Below are 25,202 nucleotides of genomic sequence, written 5' to 3'. Positions count from 1 at the left end.
TCAACCAGCCCTACCTGGAGATGCCAGGGATTGAATCTGGGGACTTTTTGCATGGGGAGCATCTGAGGTGAGCTACATGCCAGAAATAAATGTCCCTAGAATATTCCCCAGAAATAAACGTCTCTGGAACAATCAGCTGCCTGCATTCAGTTTACTGCCACTTATTAAGAGTTGGAGACGTTGTGCTTGCTCGGTTAAAGATACTAGAGAAAAACATAACACAGGTTGACCAACAGCTAAGAATGTGCCTCAGCAACTGCAGAGGGAGAAATTGCAAATCATGCCCTGGTATCGGTTCCTGGGCGTGCACAGACACTGCAAATTAATTCTCTTCTGAGATTTAACTTCTCGAGCATCTTTAAAACAAAAACGAGCTAAGCCATTCCCCAAAGGCAGGTGATTATCTCAGCGTGAGAAAACGAGGAGACAAGCAGCGTCCGGGGCAAACAGATCCAGCTGGAGAGGGTGAAGTCCTGGGGCGCATTTTCGGGGAGGCAAGTGCCAGTCGGGGAGGCTGACTCCTGAGCCAGGCGTCCACAGCCCAGGGCTGCCGGTTTCCAAGAGGGCGGAATGCGAATTGTATAAAGCGGGGGAACTGCCTCCGCTTTTACAAAGTGATTCTGGCCAATCCGCTTCCTCCCCAGAGCTCGCCTAATCCTGCCCAGGAGCGAATGGATCTCAGTGGCGCGCCCGGCCGGGAGGAAGGAGGAGCGTGAATGCGGGGTTTTCCCCGGGGTTCCTCTCTCTCCGCGCGTGGTCCTTCGCAGGCGCGCCTTTGCTTTGGGGCTCCCAAAGAGAGGCCGAAGGAGCGTCCCCTTGGCAGCCGGGTGCTTTCTCCTGCCTTTGCGAGGGTAAGCCATTCAATTAATTACATATCCGATTTTTGAAAATACTGTGTGTGGACAGAATGCTTTTCGTTTCGGGAGATGGGCTGGGGCTGGGGAGCTTTTGCCGAGATCCTTCGTAAAAGGCAGCAACTTGATCGGAATTTTTTTCTGGGTTTTTCACATCGCAGCAGGAAAACACGATAGGAACTTCATATAAAGTTTTGTTTCGAAACTTCCGAGCACGTTCCTGCGCTCCGCCCCACCCCATGAATTTTTCGGAAAGGGTGACTATTAACGGAGCTTGAAACGCTGCAAATAGTTCACGAGGCCAGCCTATTGTCTAGGATTTTCCCCCTTTCACGCCTTTGAAAAAAGAGGGTCCCTTTTATGGCCTCGTTTGGGCTCCCTTCTCCTTTGGATGCGCGGGACCATTAACTTTTAAATTCCCGAAAGTAGGTGTGGTAATTGACTCGCTCGCTCCGGGAAGAGTTATTCGCAGCTGAATCGAGTGCCTTTCTGGGTTTGCTTTTGCAATCGCCATTCCTCTTACTCTTCCCGTTTTGAAAAGGAAGAGACCTCCCGCAAAAAAACTCTTAAATGCAACTGCAGGGACTTTTACCTCTACCCACGACTGATCTTTCACCTCGTTTTGCACATTCTCGCGCCAGTCGCTCCCGGCTTTGTGTGGTTGCGGGTGTTCCCTCCCGGCAAAAAACGAGCCGATCTAGCTGCCTGTGGCTTCTGGCGAAAATTGCAACGTCGACCCCAAAGGCAAAGAGAGGCGCCGCCTCCTCCTTCTTCCTCCAGCCTTAGGGAACGAGACCGATCCCCCCCCCCCCGCATGGGGGGTTAGTAAGAAACTCTTTTGCACAGCCGGGTCTCCGCAGAAGGCCCTCCCCCTGCCCTCTGCTTTTCATTTGAATTGCCTGTTGTGCAAATCTTGCTTTTTTTCCCTACCCGCCAACACTTACGGTAATGGGAAGGCGAGTGCGCTTTCAAGCTTCCTTGCTTAGGCAATCCGACGCATTCTCATTTCTGCGTCGTTGGGGCTATTATGCTTTGCAAGCTACCCGGAGCGGGCTAGTTTCTCCCACGCCCCCAACTAAGAGGGCAGGGCGGGGGATTTCGCCCCTTCCTCGTTTAGCATTTTATTTTTGGGGGGGAGGTGGGATGGGAGTGGGAGCAAAGAAACAAGAGAGTTCCCACAGTAACAGTTTTAATCCTTTGCAGCAAAATCGACAAGAGTCCTGGGGCACTGGAGAGAAAGCAACAGAGTCCATTGTGGCATCTGCTTTTGTAAGCCAGAGTCCCATACAGCGCCATTAAAAAAAGAAAAAGAAATCGCTGGTCTTTTAAGACGACCTGTGGAGTTTCCATAGTAGTGTCTTGTTTGGTTTGGGAGGAGGAGTTGCTCCTTTGCTTTGCACGGTGGATGGAATTTGCTGGTTCCTTTGGCAGCCTCTGCTGTCCCCTGCAGGTGGGATCCCAAATGGATCGCATGACCCTCCCCCCTCTTGTAATCTTTTAAATTGCACAGAGACTTTTAATCTTAGTCGGAGGTTCGAGCCCCGCCTTGGGCGAGAAATTCCTGCATTGCAGGGGGTTGGACTGTATTATCTCCATGGTCTCTTCCAACTCTACAATTCTATGACTCTCTTGAGAGAGGATCTAGGAAGCCTGTATGTTCTGCAGCAACATATGAAGAGGTTACTGTAGCACATCCACTCCCACCTTGGGGCTCTCCAAGCCGGTTTTTTTAAAGAGCAACAACACTGCAATTCCTTCCAACATTTCGACTTCATCCCCAAAGGTGCACTCTTCATTGGTTCCTGAGACAGGTGGATGCTAACCTACTACTCCCACCGGCTTGGGGTTGATAGGAGCTGCAGCCCAATACATCCGGAGGGTGCCAGGTTGCAGTCTGTCTGCTAATAATAATAATAATAATTTATTATTTATGGTATACCCTGCCCATCTGGCTGAGTTTCCCCAGCCACTCTGGGCAGCTCCCAATCAAGTATTAAAAACAATACAGCGTTAAATATTAAAAACTTCCCTAAACAAGGCTGCCTTCAGATGTCTTTTAAAGATAGGATAGCTACTTATTTCCTTCACATCTGAAGGGAGGGTGTTCCACAGGGTGGGCGCCACTACCGAGAAGGCCCTCGGCGCTGGATCTCAGTGTCCAGGCTGAACGATGGGGGTGGAGACGCTCCTTCAGGGCTTGCAGACTAAAAATGGGTAACCATCCTTCTAACTTAGCTTTGCAATTAGGGGAGTGTAGGTAACACCTGTCCTTTAGTTGTAGCAGCTGATGAGAAGAAGGGACGAGGCCCTGCCTAGCTCTGCTTTAGGCTGTTTACACAAGAGATGTTTCAATTAAGGGCTTTTTTTTCTTTCACTTCTCTTTGCTATCTCCCATACCTGTAATTGAAAAGTTAATTGGCTGGAGTATACAGCTGGGTATTTGTTACTTTCATTATTATTGTTATTTTTTGCTGTTTTCCACACCTGTAATTGAAAAGTTAATTGGCTGGAGTGTACATGAAAGTCTACAATTTGTTGTTTGCGAGTGAATTACGGGACCTGTGAGGAGAGGGGTGGGGAAAACATTTTGAGTGCTGGTAAGCCTCTGCTAACTTTGTCAATCTGAATTTACTAGAGGCCCTTTTCTTTTCTTTTCTTTTCTTTTTTGTTTTCACGGGCATTTCTCAAGTTGTAAAAACACACACCCATTAAGCCTCTTCCCTCCCCTCACTCCTGTTGCTAATGGAGGCCAATGACTCGGAATATGATTTTGTGCCCATCCTGAGAACAAAAATTTCCATAGTGTGTGTTAATATGGTTGAGGGCCCATAGGGAAGTTTATGCTAAAAAAAAAAAAGGTACTTTGCTGATTTATTGACAGTCAGCTTGTGGAACAACATGAAGAGCTTCCTGGAGTGGTGGTGGAAGCGAGTGGTTCCTCTGCATTCCATGCCTGTGAAGGCATCAGTAGAGCAAGCCCAGGAATATCTCTGAGGCTCTCCAAGGAGAGGGTGACATTGGGCTTTGAGAACCACTGGCAGCGTTTATACCATTGCAGCAGCCTTCCTCAAACTGGTCCTCTCCATAATGTTGGACTACAACTCCCATCACTCCTGACCATTGGCTATTGTGGTTGGGACTGATGGGAGCTGCAGTCTCAACATTTGCAAAGCTAAGCAGGCTCCGGTATGGTTTCAAACCGTGCCTTCATTTTTGTTTTTATTATGTATTTTGTGTTTTTGTATTGTGGTTTATATGTTGTAACTGCCCTGAGACCTGCGGGTATAGAGTGGCATGCAAATTTAATAAATAAGAATACATGATTTTTTAAAAACTTGATGTGTTGAGATTCGTGAATTGCAGGGGGGTGGACTAGACAACGCTTGGGTGCTTTCCAACTACAGTTCTATGACCAGTGGGTGGGCGGGCACCAAGTTGTAGAAGGCTGCATGAGAGGGAAGAGCTGTAGTTCTCTGGTAGAGTACATGTTTTGCAAATAAAGTTCCCGGTTCAATGCCAGGGATTGCCTGGTAGGGCTGGGAAAGACCCCTTGCTAGGAGAGTTGTTGCTGGATGGTGGTTTAAGAAAACCACCTCTATTCTTAACACTGCTAAAGGCAAGGGTATTTATTGTATATACAAAATGGAATATGTGCAAATAATTCCCTGAGGTGGTGATAAGCAGGGATATATATGCTGATATGATAGCAGAAGTGCAAAATAACTTGCATTATACTTGGAACAGGTTGTAACAAAGCAGTTTATGGCAACATCCAGCCTCTGTACCATGAATGGGTAGACACTGTATTTAGAAGGCAAAATGTGAATTCAAATCCAATTCTCGTTAGGTCTCTTTATTAAGTCACTGTTGCTTCCATTCCCAGTTGTTACAGCTGTATAGTAAAAATCACTCAAGAGATGACTAAGATAAATATTGTTGTGCTGCCCTGCATTTGATGGGATATGATGGGTTCTAAAGATGTTCTGCATGTGGCGTTAATTTTTTATACGTACCCTGCCTGTCTGTCTGAGTTTCCCCAGCCATTCTGGGCGGCTTACAGCACATATGAAAACATAGTAAAGTTCTGTGTTTCTCAGCATTGTATATTTCTCATGCCAACAAAATTAGCCTCAGCTATTGGTAAGAAGAAACAAGCTAATGTGTACATTTAAGCAGCTGCTTTTATTAAGAACGCGGCTAAAGACTTTTGTTGTACGGTGTTGGATATAGAGCTTAGGGCTTGTGGTAATAACTGCTTGCAAAATTAGTTCATTTCCTATAGTAGCCATCTGTTTATGGCAGACGCAGACACCTCCCCTCCACCAGTGTTTCCTGCTCTTAAACTTCCTTTATGTATCTTTCACTAAATTAGCCGACTGAGTGATGTGAGCGTGAATGGTTAAAGAGCTCAAAGGTTGAGGGGAGAGCAGAACGTGGAAAAAATGTGAAGGTCGCTGATCTTTTGTCTAAAATGCTGTAAGTACGTGGTCTACACAGTTCCTATTATATTGTGTGTCAGCTGCAGTGTTGGGTACTTGTCAAATGTAAAGGTGCAGTCTTGGAACATTTATTGTTAGAGATAACCCCATAGATGGAGGCTGCCTTCATGTTGTTGTTTTGCAGACACCTGCCCCCACCATCTCCAATCCTCCCTTTATTTCATTGGTGCTGATAGCATTAAAGATTACTGTATTCTGATTATTTGGGTGAGTCTTTGTGTGTGTGTTCTGCTTAGTACTGTGCTATCTTGACTAAAAGCACATCTATGTTCATATCAACTTAATTATCATGGTATTCCCACAAAAAAATCTTCGAATTATGGTATGGTGAGGTGGCGCGGCTGAGATTAGTCCTCTCCCCTTGCATAACTACATTTCCCATGAGTTTTCTGGGGAAGAGAATAGCTGTTGCATCAGTTTAAGTCTATGTGTAGCTTTGCTTTGGCTTAAGCATAATAGCAGTGGGAACATCTTGTCTTGATAAGAGTCCCATGTAGTTACTCCTTCAAAACATGTTTCCCGTATACCATTATCTCTCTGCTCTATCCTCCTACGTTGTAGCTTCATTAAGAGATTTGGTGTGGTGTGGTAATAAGAAGCTCTCTTGCTTATTGAGTAAGATAAAGGGAACCTGGGAGATGCTTCTGCATTCCCAGTACAAAAGATACTGGCTAAACAACTGCATTTAACACAGAGTGGGAACCTGTGGCTCTCTAGCTGCTGCTAGACTGCAGCTCTCATCCTTCCTTGATCATTGGCCATGCTGCTCGGGGCTGATATGAACTGGAATCCAATAGTATCTGGAGGACCACATGTTCCTCATCCCTGGCTTAGTCGATCTGGAATCCAGTCCTTGCATGGCCACGGATGTGCCGCCTTGATTTTAAGTATTTGTTCCTAGGCTGTAGATCATTATAGATTTCATGAGTCTAGCAGTGACCTCCTTGCATGCAGCTGTTAAGAGGAAGCAAAGTGTGCACTCCTAATGGGGTGGCAAGGGATGGACTTTGCATCTCTGTAAGGAGCATTGGCATGGAAGAGAGATTGCAGACTTTCCTTGCAGGAAATCCCCATCATAGAGATGAAAGGTACTGCTATGAATTGGTTGGGTAACCCCATAATTCCTGGATTTAGTAAAAGTTCAAATTAATCAAGGTTTGATTAAACTTTGGGAAAGCCCTGGATTTAGTTATGCTGAGAAGCCAAGCCACCTCGGCAGAGTCAGGTGGATGGGCCATTAGTGGAGGACAAAGTAGGTGATGGTCCATCAAGGAAACCACCAGCCCAGACACTGAGGTCCAGCTCTGAGGGTCTTCAGATGGTTCCCTCCCTGCGAGAAGTGAAGCTACAGGGAAGCAGGCAGAGGGCCTTCTTGGTAGTGGCACCTGCCCTGTGGAACGCCCTCCCATCAGATGTCAAGGAAATAAACAACTCTCTGACTTTTACAAGACATCTGAAGGCAGCCCTGTTTAGGGAAGTTTTTAATGTTTGATGTTTTACTATGCTTTTAATTCTGTTGGGAGCCGCCCAGAGTGGCTTGGGAAACCCAGCCAGATGGGTGTGGGTTCAACAATAAATCAACATAGGGCAAGACTGCCAGGCAAGGGTGACTGGGGCCCCGGGGCCCTTCTTTACTGGGTACTAGTGGGATGACAGGCTGGAACTAAGAGACACAGAGGATGGCTTTTTGCTGTCCTTTGGATTTAATGCTGCCGTTAAGGGGGAAGCCAGACCCTCTTAGGATGTGAATGCTCCGCAATCCCTCCACCCAGGTGCAGGTTGCATATATGTGTAAATAAAACCATATGAAACCATAGTCTCTGTAGTGCCACATTGTCCCCAAAGGGAACACAAATCCTGGGAAGCATGCCTGCAACCCCTGGAATCTCGCACTGCTCGTGGAGATTGGGGTGGTGTGTAATTATATTTTTTCTTCTGCCTGTATTGGAAAGGAAAAGAAAGCAAGTCTCAAGGTGCACTGTATGCTTGACATTGGGTTATGAACAGCATGGAGCTGGGTGCATCAGGAACTATCTAGTTATGTAATTGGTAGCTGCCACTTGTTTTGTGGATTGAAAACTTTTGGTATAATTAACTGTTCCTTGCATTCCAAAGCTACGGATAATCAGGCTCCCCACCCCACAATCTTAGAAAATGAATCAATGAAAATTGACCTTGGTTGCTGGGCAACTTTCTGTTATCAAATGGAATTGGGCTGAATTCCCTTTTGGGACAGGTTTGCAAACTAAAAAGGCCTCTTAAGTAATTGTTGGGTGGCTTGTCTTAAAGCCAGCTTGGTATGCTGCATCTACAGTTCAATCGTTTTCAGTGTGCATATTTCCTGTAGGCCGGGTCACACAACAATTTCTACATAATTCCAGCCTGCTCTTCCCTACTCATGAACACACTGCTGCATATGATGAAACTCATGTGTGAAACAGTCTTTGGAGGATTCTTCATATTGGCATGGCTATCTGACATTGCATCCTACATGCTGGCTGCTTTTTGCATGTCATGGTAAGCCATGTTTTATGGCTTACTAAGAATGCACAGATTGCTCACACCTGACTCCTCCCTGCTTGTAAGCAGATGCAACAAACCCCAATCCTTGGATCCTGTGTCCAAATGGGGGGGGGGGGAGAGATGATGCTTCACTCTAAATAAACCATGACCTAAAGCCAAGGTTTGTTCTTGGCTTACCAATTGTTCATCGGAATGACAGTGTGTTTGAATGAAACGGGTCACAATTCCTGGCTTGGACATAACAGGTAAACCAGGGATTGTTGCTGGGTGATCATTCTTGCTAGCAGGGAGGATTGAAGGAATCTGTGTATTCATGGCAGCCCACTAACCATGGCTTGCTGTGATACGCAAATGTTACCAGTCTCTTAATTGCAGCCTCCACAGAGACTCGCAGGTCTGCTTCTGCTTTGGTCAGCAAGGCACGCAAATCCATCCTCCAAATTTTCAATTTACAGAGAACTCAGTCTTGTGTCTGTCTGAGCTATGGAACAGGGAGAAACCTGAGGCACTAAGAGATTCTCCATTCTCCTCTCCTGGCCTAGATAACTGTTCTAGTTACAAACTGGATAAGTGAATGACCTTTACAAAAACGAATGCGTGCTCTAAGTGCAGCAAATGACACAAGCGAAAGTAAGCCTATTGTTGTACAAGTAGCTCCAGATATCAAGTTGTGCGCCTATACACTATAGTGTGCTCTGGAGTTTTTAAAACACCTAAGTTTTTAAACAGTCTTGAGTTTTTAAAACACCTAAAAGCTATTTGCCAAGTAATGCTACCTAGTGTAAGTTTGACTGTAATGTAGTTTTGTTTTTCAGGCTTTGCATTGAGTCAGTCTGTTGGTCCAACCAGTCCAGTAGTATCTACTGGCAACAACTCTTGGGTTGCAGCTGAATGTTGGGATGATTCAGGACAGGTCCATGAAAGCACTTCTCCATTCAGAGCATGGTTAAACTATGGAACTCCTTCGCCCAAGAGGCAGTCACCAACCTGAATGGCTTTAAAGAGGATTAGACAAATTCATGGAGGAGAGGGCACTCAAAGACTGTTGGCTACCATGTCTACCAAGCTCTGCCTCCACAGCTTGAAGTAATAATGCTTTTGGAGACCCATGGAACAGGATGCCAGACAAGATGTGCTATTGGCTCCATCCAATATTGGCTTTATTTATTTTTTTGATTTTTTTTATTAATTAAAGATTTCTTAGTTTACTTTTGTACAGCCATACCTCATGTTACATTTGCTTCAAGTTGCGTCCCGCTGCAGCCCGGAAGTACCGGAAAGGGTTACTTCCGGGTTTTGCCACTCGTGCATGTGCAGACGCACAAAATGACATCATGCGCAGAAGCGGCAAATTGCGACCCGCACAGATGCGGGTTGCGTTCTTTTCAGGTTGCGAACGGGCCTCTGGAACGGGTCCCGTTTGCAACCAGAGGTACCACTGTACGTGCATTGTCTCTTTTTCCAGGTTGTGTTTTTTACAGATCAGTTTCGTTTGATGTGAGACGTTAGTGGTTCAATATTGTCTCTTTCTTGACACCTAACTGATCCTTCTAACTGGAGGTGCTGTGTTTCATCCCTGCTTGCAAAGCTCTAAAACTGAGCTATGGGAGGCGCATAGCATGCTTTGTTTGTCAATTAACTGGCCGCGTGTGCTTTTTGTTCCAAAGCTGTAGTCCTAAGAAAAAGTCTGGCCAGCAGCCTTCATTTAATGCCCCTGGTGGGGGGGGAGGGGGGACCCAAGGCCTGTAACTGGCTGGTATCATTGAGCTTCATTTGATGTCCAGGGTGAGTGTGAATCTGCTGTTTTCCACAGGCAGTTTGTTCTGAGCTAAGGCACCAGTGAAGTACTCTGTAGGCCAGAAGACACAAGCTAGGTGAAGGCCGGATCAATATAATCTGAAGGGACCAAGATGTTGAGGGCTTGCAAGTTTCAATGTGCTGTAAAAGCTGAGCTCCGCACACAGCAGTGGGTTTATGCGAGCAGCTTGGTATGTAATAATGGGTGTTAACACTGACTAACTTTTTCCTGTGACCATCACATGCTCATGTAAAAATAAGTACTGAGGAGTGAAGCTAGGACTGGTTGAGTAATGCTTCTATAGATGGCTAAATAGGTTTTCTGTGCCTTGAGGAAACCATTTCTGACCCTGTAAGGTCCTTTGTTGTGGGTTGTATGCCTGTACTCTTAAAGCTTTGCGCTTAAACATGGTAGGGGGACAGAGCGAGCCAGGGCTCAGTGATAACTGATCTTGGTAAATGGAATAATCCATACTGTTTGGGGGTGTGTGTATTGATTTGAGAAAGCTATTTCACTTGGGTAAAAGGCACCACAAAATTTGACGCCCTAGGTTAAGGACATTGGCAGAGCTTGCTCTGGATTAAGCCAGCATTCCATCTAGAGTAGCATCCTGTTCTCACAGTGGCCAAGCCAGGTGCCCATGGGAAGCCTCCAAGCAGGAACTGAGTGCAACAGCTCTCTCTCCACTTGTGAAGTCCTGAGTCTTCCAACATTCAGCTTCGCTAGATGGCCCTGAATTCTAGTGTTAGGGGAGAGGGAGGAAAACTTTTTGGTGTCCAGGGCAGCTGTCTACCAGCTCCATCAGGTATGCAGGCTGAGACCCTACCTGCCCATGAACTGTCTCACCAGAGTGGTGCATGCTCTGGTTATCTCCCGCTTGGGACTACTGCAACGTGCTCTGTGTGAGGCTACCTTTGAAGGTGACTCGGAAACTGCAATTAATCCAGAATGCGGCAGCTAGACTGGTGACTGGGAGCGGCCGCCAAGACCACATAACACCGATCTTGAAAGACCTACATTGGCTCCCAGTACGTTTCTGAGCACAATTCAAAGTGTTGGTGCTGACCTTTAAAGCCCTAAATGGCCTTGGCCCAGTATATCTGAAGGAGCGTCTCCACCCCCATCGTTCAACCCGGACACTGAGGTCCAGCTCCGAGGGCCTTCTCGGTGGTGGCACCCGGCCTGTGAAACGTCCTCCCATCAGATGGCAAGGAAATAAACAACTCTCTGAGGTTTAGAAGACATCTGAAGTCAGCCCTGTTTACAGAAGTTTTTAATGAATGATGTTTTAATGTATTTTTAATCTTTTGTTGGAAGCTGCCCAGAGTGGCTGGGGAAACCCAGCCAGATGGGTGGTGTATAAATAATAAATTATTATTATTATTATTATTATTATTATTATTATTATTATTATTATTATTATTATTATTATCATCATTATTATTATTATCATTATAATTATTTACTACTATTATTATTATTATATTTTCTGTCTGCTTTTTTGCACACCATGCGTAATTTTATACCTCGCTAAACACTTGCTTTTTCTCTAAATGGAAAAAGGCACAAATACTGTAACCTTTCCTCATAAGAGTTGCTACAGACCACAGCAATCATTTTGATTGCCCTTTTCTAAACCTTTTCCAGGTCTGCAGTATCGTTTTTGTAGTGAAACAGTTAGAACGGCACACAGGATTCCGAGTGTGGTCCCAGCATAAGAAATCCTAATGATCCCTAGCATGGATTTTGCCCTTTTTCACACTGACGCACACAGGGTCAACATCTTAACTGAATTATCTGCTGTGGCCTGAAGCCCTGTAGACAATACTGCACTAGCAGGACAGATGGTCTTGATTCAATGTAAGACAGCTCTTTCTGTTCTTATCCTGTGTGCATATACAGTGGTACCCCGCAAGACGAATGCCTCGCAAGACGGAAAACCCGCAAGACAAAAGGGTTTTCTGTTTTGGAGGCGCTTCGCAAGACGAATTTCCCTATGGGCTTGCATCGCAAGACGAAAGCCCATAGGGAAATGCTGGCGGTCGGGAGCAAAGACTTTCGCCCACAGCCGGCCTTCAGAAGAGGACCTCTTCTGAAGGCCGGCGGGGGGCAAAAGTCTTTGCTCCCACCCCCCGCCTGCCTTTCCCCCGCCTGCCCCGGGCGATCTTAAAATGCTGGGGGTCGGGAGCGAAGCGTTCGCTGCCGACCCCCAGAATTTTAAAATCTCCAAGGGACAGCAGAGAAGTCTCTGTCCCGGGGAGATTTTAAAATGCTGGGGGTCGGGAGCGAAGCGTTAGCTGCCGACCCCCAGCATTTTAAAATCTCCCCCTGTCCCGGGAATGTTTTAAAATGCTGGGGGTCGGGAGCGAAGTGTTAGCTGCCGACCCCCAGCATTTTAAAATCTCCCCGTGTCCCGGGAAGGTTTTAAAATGCTGGGGGTCGGGAGTGAAGCGCTGCCGACCCCCAGCATTTTAAAATCTCCCCGTGTCCCGGGAAGGTTTTAAAATGCTGGGGGTCGGCAGCCCGACCCCCAGCATTTTAAAATCTTCCCGGGACACGGGGAGATTTTAAAATGCTGTTCCGAAGGGGGGGTGGGGACACCTGCCCCAGCCGCCCCACTTCGGAAAGCTGTTCCGAATTGGGGCGGGGGGGTGGGGACACCAGCCCCAGCCGCCCCACTTCGGAAAGCTGTTCTGAAGTGGGGCGGGGGGGTGGGGACACCTGCCCCAGCCGCCCCACTTCGGAAAGCTGTTCCGAAGTGGGGCGGGGGGGTGGGGACACCTGCCGCCGCCGCCCCACTTCGGAAAGCTGTTCCGAAGTGGGGCGGGGGGTGGGGACACCAGCCCCAGCCGCCCCACTTCGGAAAGCTGTTCCGAAGTGGGGCGGGGGGGTGGGGACACCTGCCGCCGCCGCCCCACTTCGGAAAGCTGTTCCGAAGGGGGGCGGGGGGGCGGGAACAGCTGCCCCACCCGCCCCACTTTGGAACGCTGTTCCGAAGGGGGGAGGGGGGCGGGAACAGCTGCCCCATCCGCCCCACTTCGGAACGCTGTTCCGAAGTGGGGAGGGGGGGCGGGAACAGCTGCCCCATCCGCCCCACTTCGGAACGCTGCTCCGAAGGGGGGAGGGCGGGCGGGAACAGCTGCCCCATCCGCCCCACTTCGGAACGCTGTTCCGAAGGGGCGAGGGGGGGCGGGAACAGCTGCCCCATCCGCCCCACTTCGGAAAGCTGTTCCGAAGTGGGGCGGGGGGCGGGAACACCTTCTGAAGGCGGGCAGGGGGCGAAAGTCTTTGTCCCCCCTGCCTGCCTTCCCAGGGGCTTTTAAATCGCCCCGGACAGCGGAGAAGTCCTCCGCTGTCCGGGGCGATTTTAAAATGCCGCCCGCCAGCATTTTAAGATCGCCCCGGACAGCGGAGAAGTCCTCCGCTGTCCCAGGGTTTTTTAAAATGCTGGGGGTGGGAAGAAAAGCCCTTGTCCCCCCCCCCCAGCCTTCAGAAGAGGTCCGGGGGCAGACTGTCCCCGGACCTGGTCCGAAGGCGGTTTCCCTAGGAACGCATTAATTGATTTTCAATGCATTCCTATGGGAAAACGTGCATCGCAAGACGAAAAAACCGCAAGACGAAGAGACTTGCGGAACGAATTAATTTCGTCTTGCGAGGCACCACTGTATAAAAAAACCTAGGGTAATTGAATAAATGACTTAGGTCCAAAATATCTGAAATACTTTCCCTGTCCATTTTCACAGAGGTTAAGGTCTGCATAGGGGGCTTTCCTTGTGCCCCTCACCCCCCAATTGTGGAGGGCATCTAGCATTTTCATGGAATTGTAGAGTTGGAAGGGAACCAGAGGGTCATCTAGTCTAACCCCCTTCGGTGCAGGAATCTTTGCATTGCACAGCTTTCACCATATGCTGAAATGCACCTCTTCACCCTGGCCTTTTGAAAGTTAAGGTGTTTTGTTTTGTGGGACGCACCCCTTTAGCTGAATCTGTACCAACCTGTTCCGTTTGGAACTGTTTCACTTGAAGCCCACCTTTGAACCAGGGAATAAATTTCATAAATGAGTAAAATAAAATGATTCTTTTTTTAACAACCAGTGACAGGCTGGAAGCCGCCTGAAAACCACAGTGTGCTGAGTGGTTTTATGGGGAGCCAGATGCATGTGCACATCCTGTTTCTGTTAGCACATTTCTATGCTATCCTATCCATGTACAAACGGTGTAGTGTATATAGAGGGGATATATACTTTCTGCTGCTTACCCTAGCAGAATGGGGAGGTGTCTTTTGCTTAACTAATGTGTGTGAGACACACAGACGACCCTGGGATGGGGTTGCTGACATTAGAAACCTGAAAACTATAAATTACCGTATTTTTTGCACCATAACACTCACTTTTTTCCTCCTAGAAAGTAAGGGGAAATGTCTGTGCGTGTTATGGAGGGAATGCCTATGGGTGGCATGCGTACGGATTTTCCTCCTCTAAAAACTACGTGCGTGTTATGGTTGGGTGCGTGTTATAGAGCGAAAAATACGGTATATTGCAACCTTTTTCGTCTGAAGACACTTTTGAAGTGAAGGTGTCAGATAAAACACTATGGAATCTAGTTTTCTGTGTTAAACCATTCAGCATGAATTGGTTAATTTCTTAAATTTATATCCAGGCTTTCTTCTGTTGTGGAACCCAAGACACCACATGTGGTAATCCAGGCAGTCTCCCATCCAGGCACTGACCAGACTCGGACCTGCTTACCATTAGCAAGGTGGTTGCCTCATTTGCCTTCAGATTGCGCTCTGGGGCAAAGTCTAGCTTCCAGTCTTGCATTGCACATTTTAATACAAGAGTAATATGCAAACCAGCTTGCATGGTAACCCCACTCAGGTACGCAGTTACACAGTCAGTAGGTGACTGCTTGGGCAAATTGGGAGAAGCATCCAGAAAGGTCAAATAGGGGGTGGGTAATATTCCATTCCCCAAGATGTATAAAAGGTTGCATATCGAGGGCACAAAAATGCATCAGTCAAGGGTGTGAGGATGAAAACTGATAGTTTTAAAGGTTATAGGGAGTGCAAGGGAGGAAGTGAAGCCTTTTCAAATCGTAATTGCTTCCTGGAATTGCACATTGTGTGCCTTTTGGGCTTTCTACACTTAAGCTTTAAAAGACTTTAAAAACCACTTCTACCTTGACAGTTTTCTCATGGTTTCTTTCATGTGTCATTACATTACTATTCCATTAATCCACCTGGATGCAAGGCACGCTGTCTGAGAGAGGCTTCAGAAATTGTTACATACAGAAGCTTTCCATGCCCTGACACTTGTGTAACTCTTGCATGACACAGTGCATTTGCAAAGGCTACAAAGCTCAGCCCGATATTTAATGAAATATTGTACTTTTGATCAGAGGGTGTATTTTTTTGTGATTGAAGTACAACTTGTACCAAAGGGATGTTTGTAATGGACTAGAAACTGGGCGTGTGTACATATTTAATTAAAAAGCCCTTTAATTATAACTGGAATCCGAACACCTGGGAGAAAAAAATCTTTGTTTTTGGCAATAAAGTATGCGCTTAAGTGTAAGCACTGAAAATATTTTAACAAGAAATAGTGAATGTGCATTCCTGTAGAACTTTCATATTTCTGATTTAAGCATTTTCACTATTCTTTCTCTCTATTTAAAGAACAGCTTATACAACTCCTGCAAGAAAAAGAGCGTTCTCCAATAAATGCCACTAGGATGGCATTCTGAACACTTTAAATATTAGAGCCCTCTGTTTGCTACTCGTGTCATCCTTGGAGGAATGGTGGAGATTAAAAAGTACCAGCATTTCTAACTTTGTTTTGAATTGATGCAAGTATAATCGTTTATACCTCTCCTGGGGATAAATGGGCAAGCTGCCTTGAGTGCCTAGAGGGAGAATCCTGGATTAGGTAAGATCTTTAGTCTGATCTAGTAGGGCAGTTCTTACATTTTAAAAAAAGACTATTTACTTATTGCCAGAAGAAAATCTGAGCAAACCTTTTGTCATCACGCCTCTCCATTTCCTTCTCTGCCTCCTGGTTCCCCCAAACCCTCCATGCACGTTTAGTTACGCTCAACAAGTTTCATGGTCAGAAAGCTTATCTTCCAGCCCAATCTCCCCTGTTGCATTGCGAGTATAAATATGGGAGAATCCTAGGTATACCATCACGAGTTATTTGGAGAGCTGCTGGGATCCCAGTGTTGGGATTATTTGGGCCTTCCAAGATGCATTGTTATTGGGCATGAGGAGTAAAATCACAATGGATTTTGTGCTTATTAATGTCCTACTTTGCTGGCACTAGTCATCAGCATGACTTGTAGTGTGGAGATGCGCCATTTTGGGGAAGGATGTAAAAACCATGAGTGCTTGAGTAGAAGTATACCACAACAGTAGCATGCAGCTGAAATAAGTGGTACTTGCCTGCGCTGTGTTAAGAAGGGAACCTGACAGTGGTTTTCAAACAGTGTTCTGAGATGTGCTAGATCTGAGGCCCTGAAGGCTTGGCCAGTGCCCCACAAGAACTGAATATACTCCCTAGCCCACAACATTCCCCTAAATCTTCTGAAAATTGCAATAATAATAATAATAATAATAATAATAATAATAATAATAATAATAATTTATTATTTATACCCCGCCCATCTGGCTGGGTTTCCCCAGCCACTCTGGGCGGCTTCCAAAAGAATATTAAAATACTGTGATACATCAAGCATTAAAAGCTTCCCTAAAGAGGGCTGCCTTCAGATGTCTTCTAAAAGTCTGGTAGTTGTTGTTCTCTTTGACATCTGGTGGGAGGGCGTTCCACAGGGAGGGCGCCACTACCGAGAAGGCCCTCTGCCTGGTTCCCTGTAACTTGGCTTCTCACAGTGAGGGAACCGCCAGAAGGCCCTCAGAGCTGGACCTCAGTGTCCAGGTAGAACAATGGGGGTGGAGACCCTCCTTCAGGTATACTGGACCAAGGCCGTTTAGGGCTTTAAAGGTCAGCACCAACACTTTGAATTGTGCTCAGAAACGTACTGGGAGCCAATGTAGGTCTTTCAAGACCGGTGTTATATGGTCTCGGCGGCCGCTCCCAGTCACCAGTCTGGCTGCTGCGTTCTGGATTAGTTGTAGTTTCTGGGTCACCTTCAAAGGTAGCCCCACGTAGAGCGCGTTGCAGTAGTCCAAGCGGGAGATAACCAGAGCATGCACCACTCTGGCGAGGCAGTCCACAGGCAGATAGGGTCTCAGCCTGCATACCAGATGGAGCTGGTACACAGCTGCCCTGGACACAGATTTGACCTGTGCCTCCATAGACAGCTGTGAGTCCAAAATGACTCCCAGGCTGCACACCTGGTCCTTCAGGGGCACAGTTACCCCATTCAGGACCAGGGAATCCTCCACACCTGCCCGCCTCCTGTCCCCCAGAAACAGTACTTCTGTCTTGTCAGGATTCAATCTCAATCTGTTAGCTGCAAGGGGTTTGTTGGCAGAAAAAATTGGGTGGATGATGAACTTGTTTAATTAATTAGCAACTGGGATAAGAAGAGAGTTACCCTGGCAATCCAGATAGATCGGGCAAAATAATGTTGCTTCTCTTTCCACCCCAGCCCCCCAATAACTTAGGACTGCTTTCTAGCATTTATTTTTTTAGCATGCAGGCTAAAACGAGCCTTGTCTAGGCAGTTGCTGGGTGTTTCATTTGTTTGTGTAATTTTATGTAACCAAAATAATAGAGCTTGACTCGTGCTGCGGAAAGTGCTGATTTCAACTGTGTTTAAAAAAACTGCTTCTGCAGCTTTTCTCCCTCCTGTTGCACACCACAAGCTGCAAACCTTGGCTACGTCTGTCCAAGTTGTTAATCATAGCACAGGCCATCTACCAGGAAAAAAACACCAAGCGGTTCCCTTTCCGCTAGGAGGGTAAATACCATGTGCTGGTTGTGTTCAGCTGGAGCACCTCAAGACTGCTTCAGGCCAGCTGCATCTCACATGATGCCTGAATTTCTTTGAACCGAGACAAAGATCCTGTACTCCTCTTACCATAAATCTGAAATTATAAGGCATTTAGGCTGTTGCAAGTTCTGCAAGCAATTCCCTTTCTTGCTAAACCTCTACTGAGGAATGGTTAAATAACAGCTGTGATGAATATTATTTAGAATATAATGCTTGTCTGTTATGGGTTGGCCACCCACGGTTTAATTAAACTACTTCACAGATAACGTTCCAAACAACTACAGGAATTTGTGAGTTACTTGTGAGAGGAGACCAAGCTGAACTCTTTAATTTAGCCTAGAGTTGTGGTTCCCAACGTTGGGCACACACCCAACAGGGGGGCAATTCGTGAATGAGTTAGACCAAGTTAATGGCCTTTTAGGCTTCCTCCACGTGAACAGGAGTTCACTTTTTGAATACTAAGTATTATGTGTCACGGGGATTTTAGAGATGCTTAGGTGGGGCATGGCAAAAAAAAGAGAGAAAGTTGGAAACCAAAGATGCCTGGCTTTAAGCCTGCCCTGTTTGTACATGGAATATGCACTCTAATGCAAAATACAGTAGTTGCTGTGCATTGCTTTTAAATTCAAAATTGTGTTTCTAGCCACCATGAGGCTGAGAGTTCTGCAGCTTTGGCTTATAGGAAGACAGGCTTTCCCCCTGTATTTCTTTCTAGTTTTCTTTCTCCTGTCACAAAGGGCTCTTTCACATTGCCTCAGGTTTTGGGGAAGAGTAATACAGGTGTGGATTCCTGCTTCACCACATTACCAAGCCACAGTGCGGTCAGTGACTTGCAGGTTGTTTCAGTTGGTAGTCATGAGCATCACTGAAGGGGCAGTGGTTACACTCGTACAATGCTGTTTTGCATGACTTCTGCTTTCATATTTGTTAAGGGGCTTTTGTGGTTTTTTGGGCAGGGGGATCGGAGTCCTGATCATGAGATATATTCAAAGTCAAAGTGGTTTAAAACACTGAGAGGGCAGAGGAATAGAGTCCCCTGTCTATCTTGCCTATCTCACACACAGGCACACTCACTCTGAAATGGTAAAATAAAAAAATTCCTTCCAGTAGCACCTTAAAGACCAACTAAGTTAGTTCTTGGTATGAGCTTTCGTGTGCATGCACACTTCTTCAGATACGAAAGCTCATACCAAGAACTAACTTAGTTGGTCTTTAAGGTGCTACTGGAAGGAATTTTTTTATTTTGACTATGGCAGACCAACACGGCTACCTATCTGTATCTGAAATGGTAGTTAGGGCCTCTCATGGACCCAAATGGAGACCAAAAGTAGCTTTAACTGGACCCTAGCAAACAGATTATAGTGAAACTGCTATTTCAGAGGCGACTGCTTTATTAAATTTCTGGCCTTGTGACGTAGCGACTAGTCTGATAGGGTGATTAGCAATAAAGTTAGCATGGTGCTTTATAGATTTTATTTTTCAAATCGTCACAGCACAGTGCTTTACGCTTCATTGGGGGAAAAACTGGGTAGTGATAGAGATCAGATCTTGCATTGTGGAGAATGAGTGAAGAAAACGCTTGTCTGCCTGCCTTGTGATTACCTTCAGGTGTGGTAATAAAAGGCTCTTGTTTTTGTGAGCGGTGGTGGCTATGAACATGCTTCCTGTGTCTGAACAAATGCTGCTTTTTTTGAAGAGCTAGCGCGTGCAGTGGAGATGGAAGAAAGGCCTGAGATTCAAATTTCACGTTTCTTTCTCCTCCCCCCCTTGGACTGTTTATGGAAGCAGGCAGGCCACTGTTTCTCCTCAGAAAGCGTCATGGCCGCCTAGCCCTCCTCACTGAAGTGCGTCTCTCCTCAGGCAGCCTGAGGGAAATTTAGGAGAGACGGGGGCATTGCTGTCACCTCTTCGCCCCTGAGGCCACTGTCCCCAGTCCTCACACAGAAGGCTGGCTTTTATATGTGCCTTTTAAACAACCAAATCTCCTGCTAGCCATTGGCTTCAAATAGTATCTTACAGCTACACCCTGCGCAAAGAAAGAGTTCCTTGCTTACCACACGGAGCTTTCTGCTTTTAGGTATTCTGTTTTTTAATTAGTTAATCTTGCGCAAGACAGCCCAAAGCAACCAGACAGACAGAACCCCCAACCCCGTCCCCCAACACACATAAGTACATTAAAACCAAGAGGAAAAATTAATAAAAGCATCCCTGCCCACACAGGTTAACAGCCCTGCTGCCTTCAGATAAATTCATTTTAGACAACCCATTTGGGACTCCACACAACAGATTTTGATCCTAATAGGCCTGGGAAGGGATGAATTTTCCTAGGAGGTCACAGTTGGGGGGACAGTTGCCCCCTGTTGAAGCACAGGGCGTCTGATTTTGGGGAGCAGAGGGCCGGCTGAAGACAGCACAGGTGTTTAGCTCCATTTATGACCTCCATTGCATCCAAACATACAGACGTTGTTTGTAATTAAACAGCAAACTATGGCACAAACAAAAACCACGTTCTTTCTCAGTACAAGGCCATTTTTAATGCTTCGTGACCAGAAACCTAAGTACTTCTGCTGGTTTCTGCAAGTTCTGGATCTACTAAATCTTGTTTTAATGACTCAACCGCTGTAGAATTACATTGGGACAATTGAAGATTTTTTTTATGCAGCCTTATGAAAGATGCTATTCCTTTCTTTTCCTTGTAAACATCTGCTTGAGGCCATCTTCCCGCCCCCTCCTCAGATTTAAGTCCTGTACTGAAGAAGCTTTTATGGGTGCATGCTGAATAGGATAGCAGAGTACCTGACACATGGATATTTTAATTTCTAGAGTGCCTGTTAATATGTCCACGGGTAGAGAAATACTACTTGCATTTTTCCATCATGCTGTCAGGTTTCCCTTAAAATTACACATACACTCAAATAGGCCTGGATGATACATCAATATTTTATCACCCAGGACTGGAATGAGGAGCAGACAGCGATGTTGGCTTCACTCAGCTGTATATCGCTGGTGAAACCGCCATCCCACTCTGCCCTCATACTGCGCAGAGGGAGAAATTTGGTATATTGCCAGATTGCGATGTTTGGCTGGTGATGTTAAAAAGCTGGTATCGCCGAGCCCTACACTCAAAACACCATGTAAGGCTGAATACTGGCAAAGAAATGTACATACCTGGAATACCTCGTTTTTCATTGTCTCAACATTGTCAGAATATCATTTTAAAAGGATACTACATGTCTTTTTCGTGAAAGTGGTGTAAACTGGTCTTGTAAATTAGCAAAGAATGAATAAGCTTGGGCAAGCTGCTAGTTCTGCTCCCCCTATCTGCAATATTGGGATAATAATTGACTTGCCATGGAGAACTATTAAGAATTAATGAGAATTTGTCTGAAGTGAACCATTGAACTTCAATATAAATGTTCTGTAGTGCGATGAAATTCTGTGTACTTGATTGCTGCATATCAGATAGTCAAGAACTTATGACTGCAGCAGTCTGATGTTTGACTCCCCAATTTCCATCAACCCCAGCCAGCATGGCCAGCGGTCAAGTATGATGTAAGTTGTAGTCTAGCAACATTTGGATGACCACAAGTTCCCCACCCCTGGTTTCTGGAATGGCATGGAATCCAGCCATGCATGGGGAAGTGGAAGTGTCTGTTTGATACAAATAAGTCCAAAATTTGAGTAATTATCCTTCACCTGTTGTGTTTTTGTATTTTTAGGGGTCTTCTATAGGATTATAACTGTGATTTAAAATGTAATAAGATTTGGCTAAAGTATTTTCTTTCCTATATTTTGCAGATGTCTTAAGCCGTAAGAGAACAAATGCAAGGTAATTCTTCGATCAGCTAAAAATGCAGCAGAGCAAAGACTATATTCAGCAGGTGCTGTTGTCCAGACTCTACTTCACACCTTCCATTCCAGCAAAACAACTTTTGAAGCAAGATGACTTATAAAAGTTGGCGTATGAGGATTTTATTAAGGCTGCTGTCCAAAATAAATATTCATCTACGATGAACACTTCCCCTGAAGGAGAGACTGTGAACTCTTTTGCGAAAACAAGAACTCTGTTTAAAAATAAAGATCCTTAACTGTAGTTGGACATAAGAAGAGTGCATCAGAATGTACATTAATCATAGAAGAGTAAGAAAATGCCAATTTGTACAGCTATTTGCCACTTGTTTTGTGCTGTCTCTCATGGTTTTTTGGGGACCACTTGACAATAGTATTGTGAGCCACATGAAGTCTTACTCTTATAGATACCTCATAAATAGCTATGATTTTGTGAATGAAAGCTTATCTATCAGTAAGGACTTGGATAGGGTAGCAGGCTGTCAATACTTGATCAACCACAAGGAGAAATGTCAAAAGCAAGATGTGCTGCTGCTGCTGCTTGTGAAGTCTTCACCTGAGAACCGTCACCGGAGAGACTCTATTCGGAAAACATGGGGTAATGAAAGGTACGTCCGTTACTATCTTCAGGCCAACATAAAGACCCTGTTTGTGTTGGGGCAGCCAAGAAACCTTACAGACAGAGACTATATGCAAATGAGGCTTCAAACAGAAGACAAGTTTTACGGCGACCTGATTCAAGGAGACTTCTTAGATACTTTCTACAACCTTACCCACAAATTACTCATGCAGTTTAGCTGGGTAAATAAGTTCTGTCCTCACGCCAAGTTTGTTATGTCAGCAGATGATGACATTTTCATCCACATGCCAAATCTTGTTGCATACCTCCAAAATCTAGCACAAGTTGGTGTTCAGAATTTTTGGATTGGGCGTGTCCATCGTGGAGCACCTCCCGTAAGAGACAAGAAAAGCAAATACTACGTTCCCTATGAAATGTATCCCTGGCCTGCGTATCCGGATTACACAGCAGGAGCTGCGTATGTAATATCGAGTGACGTAGCAGCTAAAGTATATGCAGCCTCGCAGACTCTTAATTCAAGCCTTTACATCGATGATGTTTTCATGGGTCTCTGTGCCAACAAAATGGGAATTGAACCACAACACCATCCCTTTTTTTCTGGGGAAGGGAAGGCTCCATATCACCCATGCATTTACAACAAAATGATGACTTCTCATGGACATGTAGAAGACCTTCGCTACCTTTGGAAGCAGGCTACGGATCCAAAAGTGAAAAACATTTCCTCTGGAGTTTTGGGTAAAATATATTGTAGAATGGTTAATGTTATGCTTCTTTGCAGATTAGTCTATCAGGACACATATCCCTGTGTTGCTGCATTTTCCTAATACTTGAATAGACTTGTTGAGCCAAAAATCTGAAATCTCCAGCTCTTTTCTCCCTTGACACATGAAAAATGAACATAAAATATTATGTGAAAACTTTAAATGTGAATGTTTGCCTATATCCCACACTAATCTAATGGCTTCAACAAAGTTTTCTTGGCTCTATTGAACCATTTGCTCCCATATGTTAGAGTGTATTTGTCCAAGAGACTTAAAGAACTGGCTAGATATTACTGAAAACTGTATGTTTACACTTCCAATTCTAAACTAGCTGTAATTACCATATGGAATTGAATTTGGAAATCAGATTATTTGAAAACCATGTACATCTTCTGTTTATAATACGATTTGGAAAGAGCAGGTAAAGTAGGCAGCTCAGATAAATGCAATGATGAAAGTATTGATGTACTAGTTAAATAATGTTTTCTCCCCCACTCCAATGCACAATCACATGTTGATTGTATGTCTTATCAATCCAATGGCACTGTGCCTATTACCACTACATCACAGTCCATCACAGTGATAATTCAGTCCTAACTTTACAAACCTTGATCCTATACAAGTGGTGCTCATGCTGGCTTCAAGCACTGGTTCAAATGAATCCTGAAAAACTTCATCTCTATTTCAAAATTTTGTAAAACAACTTAAAAAAATGTAAAATCTTGCAACCGAAGCACTGAACAAAAAAAAAATCACACTTAATTATTCTTCGCCTCCCAGTTGGTCTTCACTGCAAATATATTTTCATCCTGTTCACTTCTGTTAAACTTAATCAGCAGGAGACACTGTTTTATCTGAAAGTGTAGGATTACACAGCACAAGAGTGGCTTCTAAAGTTCAGAAAGGTGTAAAACACACCAATCCATGTTAGCTACTTACATGAATAAATTCCCTACCAATTCATGTTTTAAGGGACTTTGCAATCAATCTATGAATCCGAAATAGAAAATGCGTAAGTTCTGCTAGTGCAAGAACTTTTGCCCGCAGAAATGGACTCCCCCTCCCTCTCCTCTCTGCCCCCTAAATATGTTGTAAGAGTTCCCTCAAACTTCTGGAGCAAATTTGGGGGACATGGGGAAAGAAGAGGGAGTGGAAGCTGTTTCTTAGTTGTATGCTGTCCTGTTTTACAGCAGGGATGGGGAACCTCTGACTCTCCAGATATGGGACTACAACTCCCATCATCCCTAACCATTGGCCATGCCAGTTGGAACACAGCTGATGAAAGTTGTAGTTCAACAACATCTGGAGGGGCACAGGTTTCCCAGTGCTGTTTTACAGGGTGGGTTGGAACTGAATTTATTTGCTTGCACCTACCATGCCGCATAAGGTTCTAGGCAAAAGGGTTTGCATAGTTTGGGGAGGGGGGAATCTTGGCCGTCTCTCCTCATTGCCCTGTTCCCCCAGGCTACTGGCTTTGCTTTAAAATCAAAATTGCATACAATGTAGGGCTAATGGAACATGGATTTTTATTGGTGTTTAATTTCTATATTGCTATAACCAGTTTCAAACAGACATCCCATTGACAGCTAGCTTAATGCCATCCAATAACAGTCGAAATATGCTTAAGAATTTGGGTCTTGTTAGCAGGCCTTTGCTTTGTCTGAAGTGCGAGTCCAGTGACCGCAATGCTCAAGTGACCACAAGATTTAAGGCCTAATGTATAGCTAGCACCTAAAACTTATGTTGACTGTTGGAAGTGCTGTATGTGTTTTGTGTTTTACAGCAGGTATGTTCTGCTTTTAAAAGTATTTATTAGCTAGCTTTAAAGGGACATGGAGATGGTTTCGTACTACTTTAGCTTGCAGAAGAATGTTTAACAATTTAAAGAAGTTATGAAGGCACTCTTTCCAGGAAAAGAGAGCTCGACATTTTCTTATCCTTCTGGGTTCTGAACATTGATTGTCTTTATATATTTGAAACTGGAAATTCTTGAGTTTGCCAGTGCTCCAGACGCAAGGTTGTTAGACTTTTATTTTTCCACTTCACAGGTAAAATTGCTTCAGCCTGAATGGTAACTTCGGGTACTAGTTTTGACACTGTTGCACAAAAGTGTTTATTTAAAGCAATTACTTGTTTGGTTTGCAGCTATTTGATATGATTTTTTTTTATTACAGAAATGACTATTTATTCGTGACACTTTTTCTCTGTATCACATTTTGTAAAATACTTGTTTTCAATAAACAATTTTGTGTTATTTTGTAAATGTGTTCTACTTTGATATCTGAAGTCACTGAGGATACAATCTTAAGGCTCCATCTGCTGGGATGAGCAGAATTGGGAGCCAGCGGATCTCTGGCCCACCTGGAAGGTCACCATCTTATGGCAACTC

General features: G+C 45.1%; 2 protein-coding genes across 12 annotated transcripts in view; one reads left to right on the top strand and one right to left on the bottom strand.

The window, feature by feature from the left end:
* The window catches only part of MCF2L2 (MCF.2 cell line derived transforming sequence-like 2), a 235,307-nt gene that overhangs the window by 118,851 nt on the left and 91,254 nt on the right, over positions 1-25,202 (bottom strand). The window lies entirely within an intron of this gene.
* B3GNT5 (UDP-GlcNAc:betaGal beta-1,3-N-acetylglucosaminyltransferase 5) lies at positions 538-25,076 on the top strand. Of its 4 annotated transcripts, none has more exons than XM_081190555.1 (2): positions 538-851; positions 21,422-25,076. In XM_081190555.1, the coding sequence occupies exon 2, from the start codon at positions 21,743-21,745 to the stop codon at positions 22,874-22,876; it is 1,134 nt and encodes a 377-aa protein (XP_081046681.1). In that variant the 5' UTR covers positions 538-851; positions 21,422-21,742; the 3' UTR covers positions 22,877-25,076. The 4 variants fall into 4 exon arrangements, with proteins under 4 accessions (XP_081046681.1, XP_081046684.1, XP_081046683.1 ...); XM_081190558.1 differs by lacking the exon at positions 538-851 and adding an exon at positions 5,233-5,330; XM_081190557.1 differs by lacking the exon at positions 538-851 and adding an exon at positions 18,909-19,231.

Source organism: Podarcis bocagei (assembly GCF_964188305.1).
Source record: "Podarcis bocagei genome assembly, chromosome: 4".
Lineage (NCBI taxonomy): Eukaryota > Metazoa > Chordata > Lepidosauria > Squamata > Lacertidae > Podarcis > Podarcis bocagei.
Note: the sequence above shows the minus strand (reverse complement) of the source record. Positions and strands in the feature narration are given on the sequence as shown.

Excerpts from the sequence above, each read along its gene's own strand:
- B3GNT5 (XM_081190555.1), top strand. The coding sequence starts at position 21,743 with ATGTACATTAATCATAGAAGAGTAAGAAAATGCCAATTTGTACAGCTA.